Source organism: Pyrgilauda ruficollis, unplaced genomic scaffold (genome assembly GCF_017590135.1).
Source record: "Pyrgilauda ruficollis isolate IOZ18807 unplaced genomic scaffold, ASM1759013v1 scaffold9, whole genome shotgun sequence".
In the NCBI taxonomy this organism is placed as follows: Eukaryota; Metazoa; Chordata; class Aves; order Passeriformes; family Passeridae; genus Pyrgilauda; species Pyrgilauda ruficollis.
In genome coordinates, this window is record NW_024531043.1 from 35,202 (window position 1) to 61,074 (window position 25,873).

General features: G+C 43.5%; 1 protein-coding gene across 6 annotated transcripts in view; it reads right to left on the reverse strand.

The window, feature by feature from the left end:
* MORC2 (MORC family CW-type zinc finger 2) overlaps positions 1-22,398 on the reverse strand; it is a 47,166-nt gene extending 24,768 nt beyond the window's left edge. For 3 of the 6 annotated variants that reach the window (XR_005956918.1, XM_041488432.1, XM_041488431.1), the window contains exons 1-9: positions 22,257-22,398; positions 16,007-16,060; positions 14,508-14,542; positions 13,494-13,562; positions 5,246-5,336; positions 3,568-3,676; positions 2,218-2,377; positions 2,025-2,136; positions 660-785 (exon numbers count right to left, since the gene is read on the reverse strand). Coding sequence is in view for 5 of the 6 variants with exons in the window: in XM_041488432.1 (XP_041344366.1) it covers positions 660-785; positions 2,025-2,136; positions 2,218-2,377; positions 3,568-3,676; positions 5,246-5,336; positions 13,494-13,562; positions 14,508-14,542; positions 16,007-16,060; positions 22,257-22,342 (842 nt within the window). In the remaining variant the exon portion in view is untranslated. Of the gene's footprint in view, positions 1-659; positions 786-2,024; positions 2,137-2,217; positions 2,378-3,567; positions 3,677-5,241; positions 5,337-5,539; positions 5,748-13,493; positions 13,563-14,507; positions 14,543-16,006; positions 16,061-22,256 lie in introns of those variants that run through there. The other 3 variants (XM_041488436.1, XM_041488433.1, XM_041488434.1) reach the window with 3 other exon arrangements.
* Positions 22,399-25,873: the final 3,475 nt, after the last annotated feature.

Below are 25,873 nucleotides of genomic sequence, written 5' to 3' on the forward strand. Positions count from 1 at the left end.
ACTACTATTTGATTCAAATAAATTTTGCCAGGGTATCTAGAATGCAGACTGTGTGCTCCCAGAGAGAGTCTGCCTCAAGTAGACTGAAATACAGGTTTCCCTTTCCCATCCCATCCCAGTAACCTTTTCCAGTCTCTGTTCAGCCAACTGACAGCACACCCCAGCTAACTGTCACATTTTTTGTTTAAGGAAATCTAAAAGGAATACAGGGAAAGCTTTTTTTTAATCTCTATTCAAACCTGGATTAGCTACATATAAAAGCAACTGTTTCAAAGCACTCAGTCTAGCTTCTTTTTGGAAATAATCCTAACACCCACCATATGTATTTCCTTCTTCTGCTCAAAAACAACAACACAGTTACTGAACAGTTTTGTGTGAATATGGCATTTCATACAACCAGGATCTTAATTTCTTTGTTTGCTCTGAAAGGGAGCCAAATTGCACCAATGACTAATGCAATTTTCAAAGGCATTTGATTTTCCACTATGTATCTCTCTTCCCATGATGTCAGCAGCACACGCCATTCTCTTATGGTCTGATTCCGTGGCGTTAGGGTTAGGAATGGAATTGTGCATGATACACCTGGAGAGCAAAACACTACATCTTTTCTCTAACTCCAAATGGTCCCACACACCGCAGATCTTGGATCCAACACTTACCTTGGCTTGTAGAGGCAGCATGAGAGTCGTTTGGTTTGTACTTTGTGTCCATTGATGAAGATCCTCATCCTGGGATCAATGTAAAGCACAGCAGCATAGGCACGGAAGGAGCGGCGCTCCGGCTTGCTGCAAGAGAGCCATCTACTTCAGAATATGCCCAAGAGATACCCTTAGCGAAACAGACAGGTGAAAGAAAAGGTCTCTCTGTTTTAATTACCATGAAGCTACATTAAGTAAAGCTTTTCTTTAATGTTTTTTCTACCTATGTCTTCTCCAGACTCTTTGTTGAGCTGTACGTCATAACTACTGCTACAAGACACTGATACTCATGTTACTGCAACCTGAAGAGGGAGTTTGAATACATCTGGATAATAATGGCCAAATCTATAAACTGGACTATTTAACACCAAAAGTATGCCCACCTACCAGAGCGTCTCCACCCTTCAGTGAGTCAGTGGCACGCTGACACAGAACCTGCATTACTCACTGACACACATGGTACCACAACATCAGAAAGAAGAGGCAGTGATCAGTGGAAATCATGCTTGCCTTACAAACAGGCATTAAAGATGCTGAGATCCCCTGGAGGGCCCCAAGGAATTTGCTCAGTAACATCACTCTAATACATAGAGCTGCTTTACAGGGTCTAAAACTTCCTATGGAAAATTCAAGTACTGCAGGGAAAAAGCATGTAATCTCATCAAAAAGGTAAAGCTTGCTAGGTGTGCCCACGGAGCTCTGGGACTTAATTAAGCATTTGGCTAATTTCAACTCAGTTTTTTGTTTTCACGCTACAGGTGATCAACTCAGCAAACACTCAGCTCTCTCTAAACAGGAGCCTGTGCTCTTCCAGCTGCCCTCTGAGCACATCCTTCTTGCCCCTCTGCAGGAAGAAGTGCTCCCTGCTCCCTGATAGATGTGGCGATACACCCCACCTGCCTTCCATACTATCCACCCACAGAGGCTGACCTGCGCAGCACCTCATGTTTTGCCACAAAACTGAACAGCAATTTGGGAGCAGCACTGACTCACAACCAGCTCTCATTCTGATGAAAACATCTTTGATAGGTATAGAAAATTAAACATAAAGCTTAAGGCTCCTTTTTTATGGTGCCTAAAGGACATTGAGTCTTCTGCTAATGGCTAAGCTGAGATCAGCCATTGCAGGCATTCACCCCAAACACAGCCACAACACCCATGGGCTGACACACACATGAACCCCAAACTGCTTAAGAACAAACTATAGATCTTCTAAATTCTCTAATTCACTACAAAAAGAGAATCTTAAAAAAATCCCATGCACACAGTATATAGCCAAACCCTACACCAAATTTGATCAGGGCCTGTTACACCAGTCACACTTACGTTCCCTCTGGGGGTGTTTCTGCCATCTGAATATCTTGAGGGTCAGAAGTCACATCCAGCTCTGGCTCTCCATTATCCATTAGCTTGAGGTTAAAGATGATCACCAGGGTGCCTGAGCAAGTAACAAGTCAACCAGGTGAATCCCAACCAAACCCCAAATACCTCACTTGTGACCTGCACCATCCATATGTACCTTTCTCACCACGTATCTTATTGAACTGGTCCATCACTTCCCGTTCTGATTTGAAAGGGGAATACTTGTAAATGAGCTCCGTCTCAATAGCAAATTTCTCCATGTTGTCCGTCACAGGTTCACGGCTCCGTGCGTTCCAGGTGGGTAGGGGAACAATGACCTGCAAATCCCATTGTATTGAGAGTGACTCAGTCTCTCCCACTCCAGTCAGGCCCTCCTGCAGGTCATGGTCCAATGACCTCCTGACAGCCCCCTAAGTCACCACAAGAGCCCTTTCCAGCTCTTCAGTAGTTTGCATGTCTGTCAAATGCTCACAGATCCTCTCTGCCAGCCCCTGAGTTGCCTTCTTAAAATACCAGTCTCAGAGTGAACCATTCCCAAGTCGCATTAGTACTGGCTTTTTTTGCCCTTCTCATGTAGCAACTTTCATAATACTAAAAAAACCACTCTGGCTTAATTCCTCTCTTGAACTCAGATATCCTTCACTCATATTTATCCTGATCTCCGTCTTTGATTTTTTTAAAGGATGCTAGCAAGGTGATTTCTCCCATTTACAGTAAAAATATAGACAGAATTATAAACTGCAGCTGCACATCAAGGACACAAATCCTATTCTAGAATTGTGGTCAAGCCAAAAAAGTAGCCAGAGCTGCTGTGGGAATTACTTACTTTACTCTTCCCAACCTGCTTCAGTCATGGGCGGGCTACCAGCATGCACTGCCCCTCCCCAGCTTCTCTGCACAGGTCCCTTCAATCCCTCCCTCATACTACAAGATATTTTCTGAGATACCACCCCAGTGCAAATTTAAATTATCAACCCTTCCTGGAACAACAATGCCTGAGTTATCTATTAAAATATGCAAGTTTTTCATAGGTTGAACTACACTGACTTTTTATTAAAAATCAAAAATATCTGTAAGAAAACACACCTGCAGTTAATGACCCATGGGTAGCAACTTCACTTTTCCATTAAACACTTTTAATTCTCTACACAAAATCAAATCATCACAGTAAAATTAAATACATTTCAAACTCAAATTTTGTGGGAAAAGGAAAATGCAAGATGTCTGGGCATGTCCTGAACTTAGCATAAGCACACCTTTAAGTGACTGAAATAAGCCCTTCAAACTTGCTCTGCTCTATAGAGACTTCTGAATTAGAATTATAACAAAAAGGAGAAAAAAATTGTTGACTTTGCAGAAGCCCTACAGCATAATGCCAAAAGAAAACCTTACACTGATCCCACAAGAGTCACAAACAGCCCTGACACAGACTCTTCTGTGAGAGCTGGGCAAGTTCAGATGAGGCAGCATTCACTATACTAGTTCATTACAAGAAGCACATGCAAACCTCGTCAATGCCTTCTTCCTCATGGAACGTCCGTGATAAGAGGAGGCAAGTCATGGTGTTATCTTTCTTTGTGAACAGGATAAAATCCTTCCCAATCCGCATGGAACCCCTGTAGGCAGAGGTCAAACTGTGTGTTACACCTGATGCACCATACTGTTCAGAATGCAGGCCACATTAATGAGCTTTCTTCCCATTATGTTCAGTTATGAGATGCCAAAACCAGGTTAGGCAGAAGGGCTGAAACAGCAACTATCATTTCTCTCTAAACATCTCATTCCTTTCAGAAGGCATATCAATCTGGGCATTTTCACAATGTTTCAAAACATTTAACACCAGGCACAATTAAAAGGTGTACAGCACTGCAGATTCATACTATGTAGAAAGTTTAAACAAAAATTTTAAAAAAAGATTAAAAGACAACTGAGATGAGATGTGACAATAACCTTCAAATCTCTGAGCAGAAATGTCAGTAAGAAAGCAAGCACATTCCTCATTTCACGGTACCCAGAATCAAGTTTAGCAGTCTGGAGACAGAAAATTCATTTCCTAACCTAACTAAAGCCTTACTGACACTTCAGCTAAGGCAGCTTAGCAGCTTGTTGTCACAAAAAGAGACAGTCCCTTCGTTCTCCCCACTCTCCTATCCCAAATACTGTCTTTGCATCTTCTCAATCTTCTCTACCAAGTTATCCTGTTACCAAGCTCATCCAAAACACCTTAACAGATAACAATTAACATTTCATCAAAAGAAGTATTGGTGTTATGTCAGAGCATTTCTCTTCAGACTGCCTTAAGTCCACAGCACAGCAGTTCCACAACCTACCTTTCGCATATGTTGGGGCTTCAGGCAGTATCTCTCTGATGTAATAAAGTACCCCTCTTGCTTAAGGTTAGGAAAGGACAGAGATCTGTCCTGGAAGCATACAGTCAGGATCTGGGATCTGTCCTGCACTGCAGCTAAAAAGATCCCCTAATTTTTCTCCCAGGTTACTGAGTCCCACTGATTTCCCAAGAGGATGCATATAATCAAGCCACATGGGTAAGCACAAAGCATAACAGCCAGAGTAAGTCACAAAACCCTGTAACTTTTCCAAAGACACAGCAAACTTCTTCCTCTTTCCTAGCAAATCCACTCCAACCAGTAGGATTCCTTTCCCACATGTGCTCCTCTGCACTTAATCCTACCCCTCCTCTCATTGCTTCCATCATTCCCCTTCTCCCTCCATTGGTTTAAGAACAAAAATAAACAGTTTAAGTCCATCTGCCTTGCACCAGATAACTTTCCTCTTGGGAGGCTGAAGCACTATTTTGCTCAAATTTTACTGCCTGACTGCAACAGGGAGATGACCATTTTGTTTCCAGCTCTTCCATTATTTTTCCCAAGCTCTTCCATTATTTTCCCGAAGCTCTTACCTGTACCCTCTACCTTATGCAAGCATAGTCCCAAATCACTGTTGTCAGCTGTACAGAGCCTTCTTGGCCATGGAAAACTACAGCAGATGTTGAGAGAGCTCCTGTCTACCAAACCAGGGGATCTTAAGAGTTCATCTGCTTCTTTTTTTTTTTTTTTTTTTTTCTCTCCCTGGGGAAAAAGCTATACACCTCTGAGCAAAAAGCACATCGATCACCTGGACTACGACCTCCCCAACCTCAGCAGGCTGGCTCTCGTTGTACCTACGATTTCAAGCCGTTCCCATACTGCCCGATTTGAGTGGACTCAGGTGATCGCTTGGATGATTTACCAAACTGGATAACACTGGCAGCTTCATCTGCAACAAGAGACAGGGAACACAAAAGGCTTATTTCAGTGTACAGACACACACAGACACATCTTTTAATAAAGAAGGAAGGTAACTCCTTCACCACTGGCAATAGCCCAGAAAAGAGGCCAGAAGCCCAAGCTGAAGCTGCATGCTGAAGCTGTACCACAGAGCCCTGCGAGATACATGCTCATTGAGGGCACTGATATTACCAGAAGATTTGTACAGGTGCCATGATGATGACAGAAAAAAGTTTTTGGTTTCAGTCTAGTCCACTGGCCCATCTGAACTGCATGAAGACGTTTCTTTTGGAAAAAAAAAAAATCCACAAAAATGATCTATTGTGTCCATCACAGTTGTCAATTCTTATAAATTAAGACCCTAGGATGCACTGGGTCTGTTGTATCCCACGTCCCACTGACACCACACACCTGAGAGCACTGGCACTAGAGCATAAGACAGGACTATTAAAAAGGTCAGTAATCCAGAATAAACACTCCTATTTCTTCACAGTGCTGAACTGAACACTCTGGTTAATTAAAGCACCAGTAGGACACAAGCTAACTTTGGCAGCAGATTGCTGGACGCCTGGCAGCCAGACAGCTGGGGAGAAAGTCAACAGGTCCTACAGCAATTAGCAGAGGACTTCATTAGCACAGGAGAAAACAAAAGGACACAATGGCTTTACAGCTGAGAGGGTCTGTCATTTTTAGTTCCAGCCTTTCTATTGTTCAAGGGATAAAGACTTTTAACATCATCCCTAGGACAGAATGATTCCTTTCCATTCCCCCAAGAGACAGTAATCATTTCACCAGAGTTTACTGAAGTTTAATTCCAGAGACAAGGAACACAAAGTGCCTTACTGCTAAAAACAAATGCATACACAAGCTATAAGGGAGCACAAGACATCATTCACCCCGTCAGGCTACTAAGGGGAGGCTGAGCCCAAGGACAGGCTAGATTTCAGCATGCAGAAGACTCACACAGGCCTATCAGCACTGACCAGTTTTACAGTAAAATATTCAGTACTAACGCCATTGGTCTGACATGACATCACTGAGCTGGTGTCAGAACACCATTTTCAGTTGAAACTATATTCAGATTTAAAGACAAATACAGGAGAACAACTGTGCAAACACCTCGCTGCCTCAGCTGCAGTTGTTCTCAATGGAGCTCCACAGCTATTCCAGAAACAGCTTTGGACTGGATAAGGGTACCTCTGCCTTCCCTTCAGACTACTGTAGTATTTTCTAGCCAAAGAAAGAAAACACTGGAATGTCTTGTATTTGAGATCTGAGTAAGGATGTTGGTGATGATCATCATCATCCAATTATTATTACTCTAACTACTATTACTGTGTTATTTTTAAAGCCTGGTAAGGACAGTAGATACGGGATATTAAAAAGAGAAGGGCTATTGGAACCTTTTTGCTCCACAAACGTTTTTCAGTAACTTTTTTTAAGAAACTTTTAGAAAGCCTAAAAAGGGTAAAGAGTAATTATCCAAAGCACTTCCTCTCTCAGGAAAGGTGACCAGATGGTTTACCACTCAATGTTGGATGTCTGAAACCACCCTATTATGACTCTTCTTTCAGGTCAGAGTGATAAAGGTGATGCTGAACGGAGGGGAATGTGAGGTAGCACCTCTCTCCAGGCTGTCTTTAGGAGACATTTAATATTTATATCCTCCCAAGAATCAAGACACATTTTTTTTCCAGCTCTTTAGAGGCTCTGGAGGGTGTTTCCACTTACAGCTATTTTAGTCACACTATTTTTGTTTCGTTGTGCCTCAGAGTTACTGGATTTAAAAAAGCCAAACTCCCCAGCACGAAAAATAGAGAAGGGAGATCTATGCAAAACAAAGAAGAGAAAAAACAAGCTGAAGAAATTCACTCAAGATGGTCAAGATGGCAGGATTTAATTCATTACCTGGTGGAAATTAGCCTAAAGCCAAGTTGAACTTTCTGAGGATGGGGGAACAAGGGAAAAGCTGTGAGGTCCTTTGTCACTGTAACAAACACAAGACACCAACCCCACATGGGGCAATGACTGGAAACAGACAGTGACTGACAAATCGCTTTGATATATATTCCTGTAATTTGTTTTAAAAATGTGTTAACTTTAGAGGAAACATCAATGTCTAGGTTAAAGATTTAACCTTAAACAAAGTTAAAGAGACATTTTCTCCAGAGAATTGTGTAGACTGCTCCCCTGAAAGTAACCCCCAAGAATCACTGTCCACACACACGAGTGTGTACACACTCCAAAGTAGGAGTTGGAGTTCCAGTTAAACATTGTTCCTCACCATTGTGAGCCTTGGATAAACAGTATTTTTTAAACACAAATAAAGCAACTACTAAAATACTAAACAGCAAATACTAAAAACTAAAATACTAATAAAACAACCAAGACACCAGCACTTAATTAACTGCTTCCATTAAAACAAAACCTGTTTTGAACTTCAAACTTCAAAAATACAGTAGAAAAAAAAGCAAGACCTGATATATTTGCTTCAATCTCTCAAAAAATAATGCAACAAGCTCTCTTAAAAAGTATTAGAAGCCAACAAGGCAGCTAACTGGGCTAAGTCTGCAGAGATTTACAAAGGCAAGTCACACCTGACTGATTTGGTCACCTACAAGGCAGCACTCTCTGTATTTATGGAGAGTGTAGTGGGTGTTGTTTGGCTGGACTTCAACAAAGCGTTAGACACAGTTTAACACAGCCTGGTCCTGGACAAACTGGGGACACACAGACCAGGCAAGTGGTATACAAAACAAGTAGGGAATTGGCTCATGGGTCATGCTCAGAAGTGATCATCAATGGTTTTCACTCTGGCTGGCAGGATGTCACAAGCAGAGACCCCAGGGACTGACGGCGTGCCCCACATTGCTCAACATCTCCATACAGGATCTGGGCAGTCGGGTGCTTTTGAATCCTCACCAGCTTTGTTGATGGGGGTAAATTGGAATGTTTTCTTAGACACCTGGACCAGCTAAAATAGTGGGCAAGCAAGATTGTGTCTGAAGTTCAAGGGACCGTAAAGTCCTGCATCCACGATTAAATAACCCAAGAGCCCAGCACAGACTGGAATCAGCAGCTTGGGAGAAGTAGCCTTGCTGGAAGGGTCCTGGTGGACAAGCTGATTATGATCCAGCAGTGTCCAACAACAGCAACTGAGGCAAACAGGATCCTGGACTGTATACACAGGGACATTGCCAAGAGATGGAAATGTGATAAGCCCACTCAACTTTGTGCTTGTCAGGCCCTCACCTGCTGTACTGTGTCCAGTTTTGTCTCCTCAATTCAGGAAAGATGCAGACAGACTGAACAGGGTGCAAAGGAGATGATCAGAGGGCTGCAGAAACTGCCCCATGAGAAGAACCAGGTCTCCTTCCTTGAGAAGAGAGGGCCCAAGGGGAATCTCATCACAATATTACAGTACTTGAAGGGTAGCTACAAAGGCTACACTTCCCTAGGAGCCACATGAAAAAGAGGCAATAGATACAAGTTGCACTGGGAAAAGTTTCTTCTTAAAAAAGTATGACATTTTTTAGAGATTAATCAGTCATTTAATCAACCACTAGAAAAACCTCCCCAGGTGTGTGGTGGAGTCCCTGATTACTGGAGAGACAGGGTGCTAAATCATCTCTTCCCTTTCCCATGAAAGGTTGGAACAAATGATCCAAAGGTACTTTCCAACCTGAGCACTTCTGTGATGAAAATGCCAGGCAGACTTATTTTCTTCAATTGCTTCAGAATAAAACTACAGTCACTTCCTAAAGTAGTTGTTATACTTTCTCGACCTACAAGTTGATTCATTGAATCATTCAACCTGTATTTTGACTCTTTAAATTCACGCAGCAGTTCCAGAGCCAGGCATTAGGTAAAATTTCAATCACTGAGTAGTGATTTCACTGATAGTATGAGAAATGTGATGTGCTGCATGAGATCTATTGTTTGGTTTTCTATAGACTCCTATGTAGTTCCTTACAAAAGAGCCAGTTCTGGACCAGCACTATTATTCTGTGTTGGGAGCAGAGGGTATTTACTGGATAATAATATATTTATTAATATTTGAAATTAAAAAAAAGTTCTTCACCAAAAGGGTGGTCAGGCACTGGAACAGACTCTCCAGGGTCATGGTCTCAAGCCTGACAGAGCCCCAGGAGCATTTGGACAACTTCTCAGGCACAGAACACCCCAAAATCCCACCCTTCCAACTCAGAAGATTCTATAATTCTGATACCTCTCTGCAGGACATGATGGTTCCTTTGAAAAGAGCTGTCCTATAACATCACAGAATCTTTGGACCTCATGATAACTCATGACTACAATGCGAGATGTTTCCAGCTTGAGTACAAATGTATTTTGATCTTGAGACCACACAACCCAGAGTGATCATTAAGAGAGCCAATGCAGTGAGTACTGAATGCAACTGCAGCAGGAATCACTTGATAAACACCCCTAACTTTTAGAAATGAGGAATTGTCATTTGGCTTGCTAATCAGAAGCCATCAGACAGAGCACTCAAATCTGACCAACTGCCTCACTATACCCTTCTGTTTTCAGAGCCTTCCAAGACAAATCTAGAATTGCCCAAGACAGAACAAGACTAAAGAGAACAGCAACAAGACAGAGTAACACAAACTGTTACTGGAACAGTTAACTTGAGCCCTGCAGCTCTTCCCTCCATTCAGAAGTGCCCAGATGCAACTGGGTTTATTCACTCATCATCCCCAGATGGTGCCAGCCCTCCAAGCCATCCTTTCAGTTGACTTGAGAAGATCCCATGCTAGCATGGGCTACAACAGCCCTACAGCAAGTCATGGAGGTATTCTTTTTAACATGTCAGCTTTATGTACAATAAAAACAATTTTTAATTTAAAAATAAAACACTCCCAAGATCCATGACTTCTGTTGAAGCAAAGTCTGTACTGAGGGAGAAAAGTCCAATAAAAAGTTTTCTGCTGACATCTCTTAAAGTCAGATAGGAGATCTTCAGGATATCTTTAAAACTGGTAGACTCTGCAATATGAGAAATTTAAGCTCATATCCCTACAGCCAGGGATGGAACCAGAGAGTCCCATGCAGCAAGTTTGAATGAAAGACTCTCCTTAGCTGCTTCCGTCCACGCTGACAGGCAAATGGTGCAGCACACAGAGCTTCCACCTGGCGACCTTGGTCAAGCATCAAGACAGTCAAAGAATATGAATTACATGGTATTTGCTACATACAATGCACAGTGCTGTGAAACACCCCTGCAACCCACAGTATCTGCCAATCTTCCTTACTGAGCATTTCAGGCTATCAGGATAAAATTCTTCAACATTTAGATGAAAGATTAGTCAAAAGAAGCCACTTAATAGCTGTCCTAGGTAACCCAAATATTATTATATTTCATATCCATCTGTGCTCAAAACTGAAAGTCTCTTTAAGACCCAGCTGTGCAGCCAGAATCAGAACCAGAGGGTTGGGGATGGGGGCAGGCAAATGTCAAGCTCTTTAAAGTCAAGGCATTCAGGCAGACCTTCTTCTCCCTGCTCACGGCTTTTGCTCAAGGCAGAGGCTCTGCTTTGGGTTTTTTTTCTTCTGTTTCTCTCTGACCTCCAGAGGGGGTTGTTTCAGGTAGGGCTTCTGTGCTCACAACAGTAGCAACTGTTGCCACAAAATGGGATGCTGCATGCCACAATCAAAAACTGTTTCAGAGTGAATTTTGCAACATGTGTCTGCAGCTGTAGCACGGTGCTAGGAGGACTGAAGAGACCCCAGACCCTGCAGCTGCTGCAGCTGCCAGCAGCACCCAGCTGACATGAGAAATCACAGAGTCTGAGCCACCTTAGCTGGCTGCCCTGCCATCCTCTGTCAAGACAAAGGTGAAGCCCTTCCACAGGTTCTAGTCCTTGACCGAGTACCAGCCGCCAGAGCGTGTCAGTCACGTACACCGATGGAGCTGCTGCCACCAGAGAGATAAGAGGGAGGGCTGCTGCCATTTTCCCTTTGTCTCCCCACACACGGTTGCCCATGGCAAGCGTCATCTTGGGGAAAGGTGTCACTGCCATTTTGAGTTTCCTCTTTGTTCCCAGGGAGTCCATGACATTTAGCAATTTTGTCTCTAGTGACTATTTACTGTTAGTTTGTAACTGTTGCTGTTTTGCTTGTTAGTAAACTGTTATTTTTTTCCACTTATTTTTACACATTTATTTCCTGTGCAAAGGGGTTGGTTAAAACTAAGGGGATATAACTCATTTCAGAGCATCCCCCTTAAATTGTCTTAAACCAAGACAATAGCCAATACTTAAATCCCATTTTAAAAATCAGCACTACAGATGCAATAACTGCATAAAAGCTGCCATAAAATTCTGTGGCATTAGAACAGATATCTGGCACCTTCCAGAGAAACACAGTTTTCAACACAGGCAGAGAAGGTTGTATTTTCCTCTCCCTGATCCTAAGGATTATCAGAAGGCCATACTTCAATCTCAGAGCTTTTTTTTATGGATGGGGCTTTACTGTTTCCTTCAACTAAACTGATGGCAGGAAGGTACTCTTGGGAGACCCATTTAGCATCCTTAATTGTATTCCAAAGAATATACAGAAGGTACCAATAGTTCAAACCAAATTCCTTTATGGAAGTCACAAATCTGTGTATCAAAGCACAAATTAAATTGAATTAAAAGCTTCGTATCTATATGGGTTTGGGCTGGGATACAGTTCAATCTCTCCATGCTAACTCATATGGGACTGCATTTTAGAGAAGAGCGTTGCTAATACAGGGTTTTCATTAGTGCTGAACACAGCTTACAAAGCATCAAGGCCCTTTCTGCTTCTCAAACTGCACCACCAGCAAGCAGGCTGGGTCGCACAAGAAGTTGGGAGGGGACAAGTCTGGGATGGCTGATCCCAACTGACCCAAGGGATTCCAGACAGTATCATAAAATTCCAGAATGGTTTGGATTAGAAAGGGCCTTGAAGACCATCTGGTTCCACTCCCTGCCATGGCAAGGATGCCTTCCCAACTAGACCAGGTTGCTCCAAGCTTCATGCAACTTGGTGTAGTGCTCACCAGATAAAGCTGGGGAAGTAGGAGGAAGAGGGGCACTTGTGGCCTTACAGCATTCACCTTCCCAAGTCACTGTTTTACATGATGGAGGCCTGCTCTCCTGGGGGTGACTGAACAATTGCCTGCCCACAGAAAGTGGGGAATGAATTCCTTGGTTTGCTGTGCTTGCATGCACAGGTTTTGTTTTCCCTACTGAACTGTCTTTATTTCAACCCATTAAGTTTTCACATTTTACCCTTCTGATTCTCTCCATGACTGCAGTGGAGAAGGAGTAAGCAGCTGTGTGAGTTGCCAGCTGGGATTGAGCTATGAAAATATCACAAGAGGAACTTAAAGTACTGAGGAATCAGCACAAAAATGTTAGTTGTTGCTTATTTACCCATTTCCTTTGTCTTCTCCAAATTCACCTCCCAATTTCACCCAGTTTTTCTGCCGTGTATGGAACTCCTCACAGGATGACTTACCAATCCTCACGACTCAAAGGTGGGTTGACAGTGCTGCTCATTGATGCTAAAGTAAAGCAGAAAAGCTTTTCGCTTTCTCCTGCTAGATACAACACCAATTTACAGCAATTCTTACAAGGCAGAAATACATTTACTATATTCTCATATTACTAAGCTTTTATATTGTCCAGTATTGATCTCAAACACAATGTCCATGATGAAACAATGGCAAACCGTTTTCAAAGCAGAACCTTAATTTCTGCCATGGCACGCTTTCTGGTTAGAGTAGAGATACATTGATCATCTGGAAGCCAGATGGGGAAAAGGCTTATGCCATCAAACCTTGTGCTTGTTCCCCTTCTTGCTCCGCTATTCTCCCTTCAGCCCCAAGGCAAACTTCAGTGTACTGGGAAACTTCAAGTCAGGCTGACCCAACTCTATAATGCAGCAAAACAATTTTCTTTTGACCAGATTAGTTTTCTGCAATGGAAGAGGTAAATGGCTTGATATGTAATATGGTGTGAAAGAGCAAGTGGAGAGGCAGAAACATGTATACAGGCATGGAACATGTCCCTTTTAATGGAACTAAGCTGTTAATTCAACTTAAACCAAAACATGAAACCTCAGCTTGCAAATGCGGATGTAACTTTCTGTCACTTACTTGAATCCATTCCTGTTCCATCATCTAAAAAACATAGCATGAATCCACCTCGTAGGTCCTCTCGTCGCTCTGCAAGAGAAGAGTTATTCACTGTTCCCATAAGCAGAAGTTTAAAGTTCCATAAAATGGGATCAGTGTTAACAACAAAAGTAACACAAGAAATAGGACTTTTAAACCTGCAATATGGCTAAGCTTTAAGAAAGAGGACTACATTTTTACAGAATGACTAAGAACTTCTTCACTACAAAACTGTATTGTGTCAGTAGAGTTTTTTAGCATTCACTACAAAGAGCAATTCACTTCACCCGACCCCAGGTGAAGGCTGACTTAATTGCTTCCCCAATATATTTGTAAAGGTACTCCTTTTTGAAAGACAAAAGGCACTATGGCACAGAAGAAATGGTAGAACAATAGAATTATTCAGGTTGGAAAAGACCCTTAAGTCCAACCACAAATGTAACATAGCTGAGTTCACTAAACTATGTCCCTAAACACCAGATCTACACATTTTTTAAATATGGGTAGACAGTGACTCCCCCACTGCCCTGGGCAGCCTGTTCCAGTGTCTGACTACATTTTCAGTGAAGAAATTTTCCCTAATATCCAATCTAAACATCTCCTGGCACAACTTGTGGCTCTTTTCTCTTATTCCTGTCACTTATTACCTGGGAGAAGAGCCCAACCCCTACCTGGCTGCACTCTTCTGTCAGGGAGTTGTAGGAGCAAGGTGGCCTCCCATAAACCTCCTTTTCTCCAGGCTGAGCTCCCCAGCTTCCTTAGCTACTTCTCATCAGACTTGTGCTTCAGCCCCTTCTTCAGCTCCCTTACCCTTCTCTGGACATGCTCCAGCCCCTCAATATCTTTCTTGTCTTGAGGGGCCCAGTACTGATCCCAGGATTGGGCATAAGCACCCTCGCTCTTATTCAATTAAGGACAACATACATTTTCAGCCTAAATTCAAGTCAACTACTGACTTAATTGCTGACATGCAAGGTAGCAGCATGAGTGACTTACCAGTATAAATGTCTATTCTTGTGGCATCTGCATCTCTACAAAGAAATAAAACCACAATTGATATCCAAACATTAAACAGAAATTAAGCTAAAAATCCAGACATACACAAGCATTTCCAAAACAACTGGCTGTATAGATCAAAGTCCACAGAGGCCCCACAGTCATCAGTGACAGAAAACATTGTCCTACATTTTGTTTATCTGAACCTAAACTCCAGCATAAGACATTGCTAGCACACAAACAGGTCTGGTGACAGGAAGTACCAGTGGCATTCTAACAAAAGTCATTCCGGGGCTGGGAATCAAATGAGTACACACTTCTGAGCTCCCTCCTGTACAAAACAAACAACATCTATATTTTTTCTGTCGAGCTGCCTACAAAAGGTTTAGTAACTCCACATAAAGCTTCATTCCAATACATTCAAGATTGTTACAGGCCACTGCCAAGATCACTGAAGTGCAGCCCTTCACACGCTGCATCCTCCTCTGTATTTGAATGTATAGCAGGTACAGCACTACTGCCCTCTTACCAAACCAACCTTGGTTAGCTGACTAGAGGCGTGGCACTATAGAGCTGTAACAAAACCCCACTTGACAAATGCCACAGCCACTTTGTTTCAATTTCGTACCTCCAGCCCAGCCTAGCTACTTCTTCCCAGAAGACAACCCCTCTATAGCCAGAGGGGAGCCAAGAGGTGAAGGGAAAACCACCCCCAAGAGCCCTACTTTTTCTTACCTTGTTGCAGCCATGAACACAGCACCAGCTCACATGCGAGTGCATGCACACACACACACACAAAGAGCTGATTCCCTGAACAGAAGCTTTCCAACTCAAAAATGCCCCAGTTTCAGCTCCTTACATCACAAAATGCACACTGTGACAAATCACACTTGAGAGAGAACAATCCCAAAATACTTCCATAGTGCTTCATGACAGTACCTCCTGTAGCTCAAGACAAAAGCACGCAAGGCTTGGGAGGCTTCTATAGCAGGAATCCCCTCCACATACAGGTGAGACAGGTAGCCCAACACCTGCCATTTCCAAAGACCATATCTCCTGAAGTGTCAAAATTCCTTTAGCAGTTCTTGCTCTATTTTTCAGCATCCCGCTTCTGATTTGATTTTCATTTCCATGTTTGATACTTAAATTTTTTAGATATCAGAAGAGTCACAGATCCTGTAATATTTACTTTAGCAATTTCTTTACACAAAAAGGCAGAGTAATTTTTTCTTTAAATCTCTCTTGTGTATGTTATCAATTTCCTTTCCAATATGAGTTGTTCCAGGATTCATTCAAACCTGTCTTTCCAGGAGTAATTTTTTTTTTAGGGGGTGGATGTGGCAATGTAAGAGCAGCAAGTGAAATACTCATACTAAATTAAAATCATATTTTCTTGTAAAATCTACTAGAAGTGAAAACTGCTGAAGATCAACTAATACATAGGTGAATTAAATCTTAACCAAAGTTACCTCGGGAATTAGGCAGTCTCAGCTACATACCTGGCATTATCTACAAGTTCAGCAAGGGCACCAAACAAGAACTCATGGGTAGTTCTGCAATGAAACAGAAATCAGCAGAGTTACACCACCACTTAAAAAAAGACAGACCTTTAAATAAACAAGAATCTCAACTACATTTTAAACAAATCCAGTCAAATGGGTATAACACAACAGTCTGGCTGACAGCAGACTAGGAACGAGTGATTTACTGTCTGCCAGAGGCAGCCATGCAGCAGCCAGTCTGTCCCAAATTGCAGCTCACTATGGTCTAAAACATACTGCAGCTACACAGACATGACAGAGAACATGATGATCCAATGAACCAGCCTATGACCCAGTCAACAGTTCATGGAAGTCCTTATACAGCACACTGACAGGTCTTTTCACAGCAACTAAATTCTGCCTATAAGTAAATATGGCCAGATGAGGATTACCATAGAATCACAGAACAGTCTGAGTTGGAAGGGACCTCAAAGCTAATTTCATTCTAATCCTCCTGCCATGGGTAGGGACACCTTGCTCCAAGCCCTATCCAACGTAGCCTTGAACACTTCTGGGAATGCGGTAGCCACAGCCGCTCTGGGCAACAAGACATGAACGACGTTATGAACAAGGTGAGTCTCCCCCATGCACACAGTCCTATTACAGAAGTTATTTGTGACAGAAAAAATGCTTCCAGATCCTGGCTAACATCCAGCAGGTGCAACTGCTACTAATCCAGAGAAAGTCTTCTGACACCACTGTACCATGCCACCTTTCCAAATTAACACTAAAATAATGAACCCAGCTACCACTTCAGCACAATCTCAAGAGACATGTTTTGTTTCCAGCTTCTTAACTGCCACCTCTTTTAAGCAGTTCCCATTTGGAAGCCATCAGTTATATGCCTCAACACTGAAACAGATGGTGAGAAAAACTTAAGCAGCTAATAAAAATCATTATAATACACTGTCTGTTGACATAAATGCCATATCTCCACTTCATGCCCAAGCTGGCAACGTAACTTCAAAATCTAACAATTTTTTCAAATACAGATGAACCACATCCACCATAAGGTTAACAGCAAAGACATGGAGAAATAGTTGATGGAATTTGTTACTCCTCTAGGTTGTTCAATGGAGAGACCAAGACCTCAGAAACCAGTTTTATCAACATGTTTCAGTTTGCACAAAACCCTCACATACAGCCAACAGGAGACCAAAAAGAATATATTTCTTCATATTTTCAGCCTTCCAAGAACAGACACATAGGTACTTCCCACACATAAAATATATAGCAGTCCACACTGTTAATAACCACAAAACACACTTTCATAGCCATTTTCAGGGTGATCACACTGAACCCATCAACACAGCTGCAGTCAGAGGAAAACACATCAGGCTTTAAAGTTACCACTAAAACAACAGAAACAGAGATTTCCGTATCTCCACTCTCCGGCAGAGACAAGACCAATGGGAACAGTGTTTGGAAGACTATCTACCGCATCAGAAAGCTTCCACAGAAACACAATCTTGGTATTCCTTCCTTTGAACAGGATTTCCTGCTGTCCTGGTTTCAGCAAGGACAGAGTTAATTTTCTTCTCAGTAGGTGTTAAGAGATGTGGGTTGGATTTAGTGTGAGTATAATGTTGATAACACACTGATGTCTGGTGCCAAGCCATTCATACCCTAAGTCAGGGACTTTTCAGTGTCCTGCAGTAGTCAGCTATACAAGCTGGAGGGGAGCATGGTCAGGGCAGCTGACCCAAACGGGCCAGAGGAATATTCTGTACCACAGAATGTTCTGCTCAGTCTACAAACCGGGGGAGCTGGCCAAGAGGGGCCAATCACTCTTGGGGGACAGGCGGGGCATGGGTCAGTGGGTTCTGAGCAATTGTATTGAGCATCACTTGCCTTTTGGGGTTTATTCCTCTCTATTATTATCTCATGTTTCTTCACTCCAATATTTGAAATGTTCTTATCTCAGCCCATGGGTTTTAGCCTTGTACCATTCACCTCTCCAGTCCACTGGGAAGGTGAGTGAGCAGATATGTAAGATGATTACAGATTTCAAGTGTTCTATTGAGTTTACAAGTGCCAATTCAGCTCCACAGGTCAACATCACCAAAGTTTATTTAGGAAGTAACCTATAAGCAAATGGATCCTTTAGCACTAGTAACTATGTTTTATGAGCACTTTTTACTCCACAATTTTAGGAATACTTCAAAGAAAATATGCAAATAAGGATTTCCAAAGAAAGATGCTGGAACAAAACAATTGATAGCACAGCTACAGATGACAAGAAAGGCAAAACAAAACATCTCTGCATAGCCCGACACTACTGACCTTGACTATCTCGCAAAACTGCAACCTCTTGTGCTGACACAAACAAAGGGAAGCCTCGCTACAAGCCAATGAAATTCACTCTACCTATTTATCACTAACAGAAATGAATATATACTATAAGTCTTCAATTTATTAATTTGAACACACTTGTCAATATCTAACTTAAGTCAGATGAAGTGCTTTGGCCTGATTTAATCAGCTGATCACAAACAAACCCAATGGCCTTGCCCTACAGTCAAAAGTGCCTGAAATACTTCACATCCATCATGATCAACCAGTGACTATTTCTCACACCTCCTCAAAAAAGTTTGGGATTATTTTACTTGCAGCAGTACTTTAAAGAAACAAGAGAAACTACTGGCAAAACGAAGCCTATCCAAGCTTGCTAGTAACCTGCAAACATGGTGAGCTTATTTTAGATAGGCATCATCAGAGGCAACAACGACCTGCATCAGAGTATCCAAAATACAACTATTACTGCCATACAATGGGTGAAACAGCATATAGAAGGGAGGAAAGTAGTATCAAAATCCATAGTGTCAACAACAGCTCATCTGGGTAGACAAAGACTGGCCTGGATCATCCCACAATGTGCACCTTCCATTTGAGCCAGCTCCATGCAGAACTGGAGGCTTGATAAGGAATCTAAAAGGGGAGTCCAACATTGGCAATTCATTGAAACATAAGTGACAAAAGCTCAAGTTAGATGGCTCTAAAACATGACCAACTTCAAACACCTCTACAAAGAATCATTTGGAGTAATGTCCCAAGGGAAGAAAAACTTGTTTTGTGAGAAGTTCCTACAGGAACCTCCTGCTTGAACCTAGGTGGACTCCAGACCCTGCAAAAAAGTATCTAATTACTAATGAGTGACTTAAGACTTCACTTTTCTTCTGAAGGAAAGAACATCTGGGAAAATGTTTTATTTTGGCATATGCATTGGGAACAACAGCCATTCTCTAAATAATGCACTCTGTTTCAGGCCAAAATAGAGAAAAGCACAAGAAGAGGGAATTTGGCGGGGGGGTGGAGGGCGTGGCGGGGGGGGCGAAATATTGTTGGTCTGTTATTACTAGTTTTCCTCAAGTCCATCATTTAGTCATTTTGAAGTCTATTCGAGTGATCTTCTTCCACTCCAACTGTATTCACCAGGACAATTCTTGTTACACAACTACACACAAGTTGCAAGCTAAAGCCTAGCTACTGCTAGAAGACAATTGACCTGTAATTGACCTCAACTTTTAACAAAATCATTCAATTATTCAATTTTTTATTATAAATATTCAAAATATGCAAATACAAATTGGTTGGTCTCTGTTATATTTTTGGCATCATCTCAATGAATAACTTTGGAAGCATCTTAATGTATCTTAATGTAACAGCATTTAATTGTTAAGGAAAACCAATGCAAAGGTAAGCAGGTGACGCTGGAAAGACATAAAACAATGCACACGTAATTTTCATGTGCTTATGCACACTGATTTTCATTCTAGGATTTAAAAGAACTTTATCACAGAACCATAAGGGTTGAAAAAGACCTTTAAAGGTCATCTAGTCCAGCGATGGGCAGGAACGCCTTCCACTAGGCCAGGTTGCTCCAAGCCCCATCCAACCTGGCCTTGGACACTGAGGGATGGGGCAACCACAGCTTCTCTGGGCACCCTTTTCCAGGGCCTTCCCACGCACACAGGGAAGAATATCTTCTTTCTCTTTAGTATGAACCTATACTCTTAGGTTAAAGCCATTGCCTTCTGTCTCATTACTACAGAACTTACTAAAAAGTCTGTCTGCATTCAACTATTCATCAAGTAAAGCAGTTGGAAAAGCACAGCTATATTTTTACTTTTAAAAACTATGGCAACTGAATCTATTCATGTAGATGCTGGAGGTTCAACTCCATGTGCCATCAGACATGTAAGCATTAAGCTGCTATTGGAAAGATCTGCTGCAGGTCCTCAAGCTCAGGGACCTGATCAACTGTCTCCTGTAAAGCACTTCAGATTGAGTGCTCTGAGTTGGACGTACGGAAACTTTTCTGAAAGAAGGTCTTTAAAAGGAAGGGGAGAAAAAATTTAAAAAAAAAAAAAAACATGGTCTTCTTCTGCACCCTAGCAGCCAGATGGTTGGTCTTTCACTGCAATTTAAAGAATTTCTACCCCCTTGATTATGGGAATACACTTAGCACTGAAGTAGAATTTATCTAAGACGGGATGGTCTCCCTCAGCAGGAGAGCAGTCCAGAGGAAATGAGTCTCCTCTATCAAAATCTCTCTACTGGCCTTGGGTTGATTTGGGGATTAGCTCGTTTTCTTTTTTGCTCTTTTTTTTTTTCTGGAGGAGCAGGAGAGGTTGGTTGTTATGGGTCAGTTTGCTGCTTTGTTTTTATAATGACTTTGATAACTCCCATTGCCATTCTTAGGGAAGCATTTCATTCATGCATTGATTCCCAAAACCTCAAAAGGCTCTTCGCTCACAATGGACAAGGAGCTCTGGCTTTGGCTTATCCAAGCACTGGCTTTCATCTCTTTCCAAGAATTCAGTAATGTAGGTATCACTGCAGACATGCAGCACACCAGAAGCAGACAGCAGCATAAGCATAACGGCAGCATGAAGTAGCTTTAATATACTTGACAGCAGCAGCAACAACTCAGTCTTTAGCATAGGCTTTATCTTCTTATGAAGATGGACAGAGTTCTAGAGCTTTGTATGCAAACACAAGCTGCTGACAGAGCACTACCATCATCTGCAGAGTCTTCTTATCCATAAAAAAAAATTGTCTTCTGGAGGTGGACATGAGAATTTCACAAATCAACAACAGCACCACAACATGAGTCAGTATTGTCCATCTTCAGGCACCAGATTGTTCACTCCATATGCAACTGCCACCAGCCAAGCTAAAGAGCAGACCCAAATGTGACATGGAGCCACTACTAGGTTTATTTCCCTGTTCAAAGCCCATTACTTTCCTGATTCTGAAAACAAATGGATTGTAATGGTCTTCACATATGTGAGATTAGTCTTAACTGCTCTTGCATTGCTCTTGCAGATGTATCTCATTACCAACAGAGCCAGACAAAAATCGTTTGAAACCAAGTTGTCCATGCTTCTGTGCCTTCTTTAGACTACTGTAGACCACTGTGATCCTTCACATGTTGAAAAGGGAAACAAAAAGATAAACCTGCACTTTATTTATTCTTCTTTTGATGGACAACAGTAACTCAACTCTTCCACAGAACATCAGCAGACAATCTTACGCCGGTGACCAGCTGATCAAAATGAAGCAATGCCAAGTGGTTCCACAGAGTTCTTCCAATCTGGGCAGAACGAGCTCTTCTATCTCCTCCATACATGCCATTACAAGGCTTAGGAGCAGCAGGCAGGTGTTGATGGGCGCCTGACACCACTTAAGTGCTGCTTCCTGATGGTGCTTCTCATTTTCTAGACATGCGCCCACAAGAAACTCATCTTAAACAATGGCTTTGCCTCTTCTCAAGAGGTATTATTTTGGGGCATTCACTGGCAACATGCAAAAAATCTGACTGGAGGAAGATTATCACAATCCTGTTAAAAATAAACCTGCAAAACACTCAGTCACACACAAAGCCTGATGCTGCAGAGGGATGGTGGCCAGCACGATAGCACACACGCACTGTTCCGCAGAGGTCCGACCATGTGAGTTTGGTTGCCCAAGGGGCCTCCCCGTTCCTCCCAGGGCCTCTTGTCCCACACACCAGCTCTCCGTGACACGCGGACCTGCCCGCGGTACAAAAGGCGGTCCCCGGCAGGACCACGAAGCGCCCGGGCCTGGGGCAGGGGGCCGCTTAGCCCTACCGGCCCTCGTGGCTTCGGCCAGGCCCATCACACTGAGCCGGGGTCCCGAGCAGGCTGGATACCGCGGGCCCGCACCACCCCAGCCGGGTACTCACGAGTTGGTGTGCAGGTATTCGAAGGTAAGCTGGGCCCGGTTCAAGCTGCTGTAATTACCCAGGGACATGGCGCTAGTGGTCGCCATCGGGCCTGGGCCTGCGCCGCATGCACCGGCGGCCGCGCGCGCCTCGAGCCCGCCCCGCCCCCGGTGCGGTGCGGTGCGGTGCGGTGCGGTGCTACTTTGTCTCCGCCGCGCTGGGACCGCACCCTGCACCGCAACTGCCCCCGTGGGGCGGAGCCACGCGGCTGCCCCCCATTGGTCAAGAAGAGGCACGTGATGCAAGTGCCTCGGCGCGGCCAATGTGGGCTCTGCGCCGCCGCGTGACGATCGCGCGCGGCCGGGTGGGAGCGGCGGAGGTGGGTGAGTGCGGCGGTGAGTGCGGCGCGCGTGGCCGCTCCGGGGCCCTTCGCGGGATCCCTTTTTTCCCTTAGGCTCCGTCCCGGCGGCAGCCGAGAGCCTCAGCGCCGCGGGAGCGGCCGCCGCGGCCTCCTAGGGCGGGGGAGCGGCTGTGGTGGGGCCGGGCTGCGCGGTGAGGTGGCCTGGGAGCGGGAGCCCCCTCCGACCATGGGCGAGCTCGCCGGGCGTGCGCGGAGGGCACCAGCTGGCGGTGACTGCCGGGTGCCGGGTTGGAGCGGGTGAGGCCCGCCAGTCCCGAACGGCGGGAGTGGCTCCAGGACCCATCTGGACGGAATGATCCCGCCGCTGGTCTCTTCAGAAGGTTCCGCGCGGATTTCGGCGGGTGCCGGTCCTGCTGCGCTGGTGAAGGCTCTGTGAAGTCACCGAGCAGAAGCTCCTGAAAGTGCCCGTACTTACCAAAAAACATTAATGTAAAGGGTATATAAAATCATAAATATTCTTGCTTCGATTCTGTGCTTTTGGTTCACCTTGAAATGTGAAAGGATTGAGCTCAGGGGCTGTCCTACCTCTGTCCTGCACCCATCATTTTCCCCCCTCTACCCTCGCAAAATTCAGCCTGAACGCGGGAACCCTGAAGACTATGAATACTTGTCTGAGCACCTGACTTGTCCGGTGGAAAAACAACTCCAGTCGTTCTTCTGAAATGGACACTGAAACAGCATGGCTCTGTCTTGGATAATAGGAATCTGAACTTAACTTAATATCCAAAGTCTGAAGGAAGTCAGTCTGTGCAGAAATTATTGTGGTATATTTCTTCTTGAGGAATGTCCAGCAAGAATGAAACATGTAAGATTGCAGATTTAAAAAGGATAAACGTTATTTGATACTTTTTTATAGGGCACCAAAGGGAAAAGGTAAAGGTTTTGTTAAAAAAAAAAAAAAGAGAAGCACTTTAATTTTGTCTGATAATTTCCCAACAATAGAATCTAATTCATTAGAGGAAAAAAAAAGAAGGCTATGGGAGTTGGGATTATTCAGCCCTAGGAAGAGAAGCATCCAGGGCGACCCTTCTGCAGCCTTTCAGTACCTATGGGGACTCCAGGGGAACTGGAGAGGGACTTTGGACAAGGGGTAATGGCTTCCCACTGCCAGAGGGCAGGGTTATTGGAATAATTAGAAGAACTTCCATGGGACAGTGGCAAGGCCCTGGCACGGGGTGCCCATAGAAGCTGTTGCTGCTCCATCTCTCAAAGTGTGCAAGGCCAGGTTGGACAGGGCTTTTGAAGCAATGTGGCCTAGTAGAAGGTGTCCCTGCCCATGGCAGCAGGTATAACAAGATAAGTTTTAAGATCCTTTCCATCCCAAACCATTCTATGATTCTGTGATATCCAAGACGTGGTAAAAAGCTAAATTTAAATCTGTTACTCATGATTGGTAAATGGCTAAAAACTGACTTTCATATTTGAGTTGTTTGACCTCCATCCCCAGTTGAGTATGAACATGACCTAATAAGTCTGCAACTTTGGCCTGAGAACTTCACTTCCCAGAACAGCATTTAGTTCTGTTTACCCTCAGTTTGGCCTGTTCAGGCCAGCAAGTTGTATCATTCCTGCTGGCAGGGATTTCTCTGTGTGTTCTTGTGAAGGCGTGAAAAAATTACTGTGCATGTGTGTGCAGTGGCTCTTTTAGGCCTTATCTCTGAAAAGCTGTGCGCAGCAGGACATTGAACTGCATGAAAGAATTAGAAAAATTACTGTTGATAACTGTGTTTAGGTGTATTAGGTTTATGACAATCAACGAGTCTATTACAGATTGTAGCATCATCTAAGCTTTTATTTTGTTACATTGTAGTCAATGTCAGCAGCAGATGTTCAAAAGCAATATACATCCTGTGAGAGTAAGGGCAAGGTAATTACCAAAATATGTGTTCCTGCAGAACATGAGCCTGAACTTCTGCATCATATCAACCTTGTCCTCTTAGGTAATCAGAGTGTCTCTGTGCCTGCCAGGAACTTTGTCTTGTCATCTTACTTTCAGGGAGGAACCAGTGTTTCTTTCCTGGTGTTGGAGAGCTTGACAACATTATCTGAGTACTGCAGTGCTGTGGACGGAGCAGTTGAACACCTTCCTGCTGCTCCTATGGGATCTGACCTGTTCTGTAGATGGGCTAGCTGGATGCCAGTCCTTTCCATCTGGCCCTTGGTAGAAGACCAGTACAATGCAGTTCTATTTCATTTGGCCAGCCCAGGCAGGAAATTGCTCATTACTGTCTCACCATTTGGTGGTGATCAATCTGACAAAAGTGAAGTGAGAATTTAATTCTTACACTTTCCCTAGCTGTTCTGCAGTAGGTTTCAGACATGTTCCTGACTTCTGTTCTTTGGTCTCTCTTGCCCAAGTCTTGAAAGGTTTATACCTTCATTTGCTGGCTATCTCAGCTGACAGACATTGGCCCAAGGTGTAATGAAATGAATTCACCTTTTTTTTTTGCAAAGCAGCATTTAGATTACGTCACAGCTCTGCCTTGGCCACGGCAGAGCCAAGCTTTGATAGGAACCTCTCTGCCTGTGGATGGAGACGTAACAGGCTTGTTTGGCCTGTGTCCCACTGCTGCAAACTGCTGCATTTCTCAGTGCTTTATAGAGATGAAAGTCTTCCCACTGGAAATTCACGTTTGTCCTCTTTTGGGACAGCTGTTTTTCCTTGGAAACTCTCTCCCTAAACTTTGTTTAAATAGTTCTAGATCTTTTAGTTATACTGGTTATGACAGGTAACCTCCCTTTTTGGTTTGTTTTTTTTTTTTTTTTTTCCTTCTGCTACCAGCACCATTTCCCTGAGTTTCTGTTCAGTCCCAGGATCTCTGCATCTTATAGTAATGAGCAAAACAAGTCTGGCTGCTCAGGTGTCACAGGCAGTACCCCTTTATTTTTGAAGCCTCCAGTGCAGTAGAAGGCAGCAGTTTGCTCTGGTGCACATAACTTTCCTCGTAAATGACCTGTGGGTTGGTGGTTTGTGCAGCCTGTACAAGTAGAGCTTGGGGCAAACTGTACTGCTCTTCTTTAACCCTAAGGCTGAGTTTCTTACTCTGAAATAATCCCCAACTTCCCTTGTAAAACTGGTCTTTTGATTCCACACATTTTGATTCAAAATCTATGTTTCTAGGCTGTGGTGTGAGTTCCCATGCAGTCCTATGTAGTGTTTGCTGGGTGGTGCTCACTCTGGCACAGCATTTTGTTAAGCCTCTTTCCACTGGAGTCC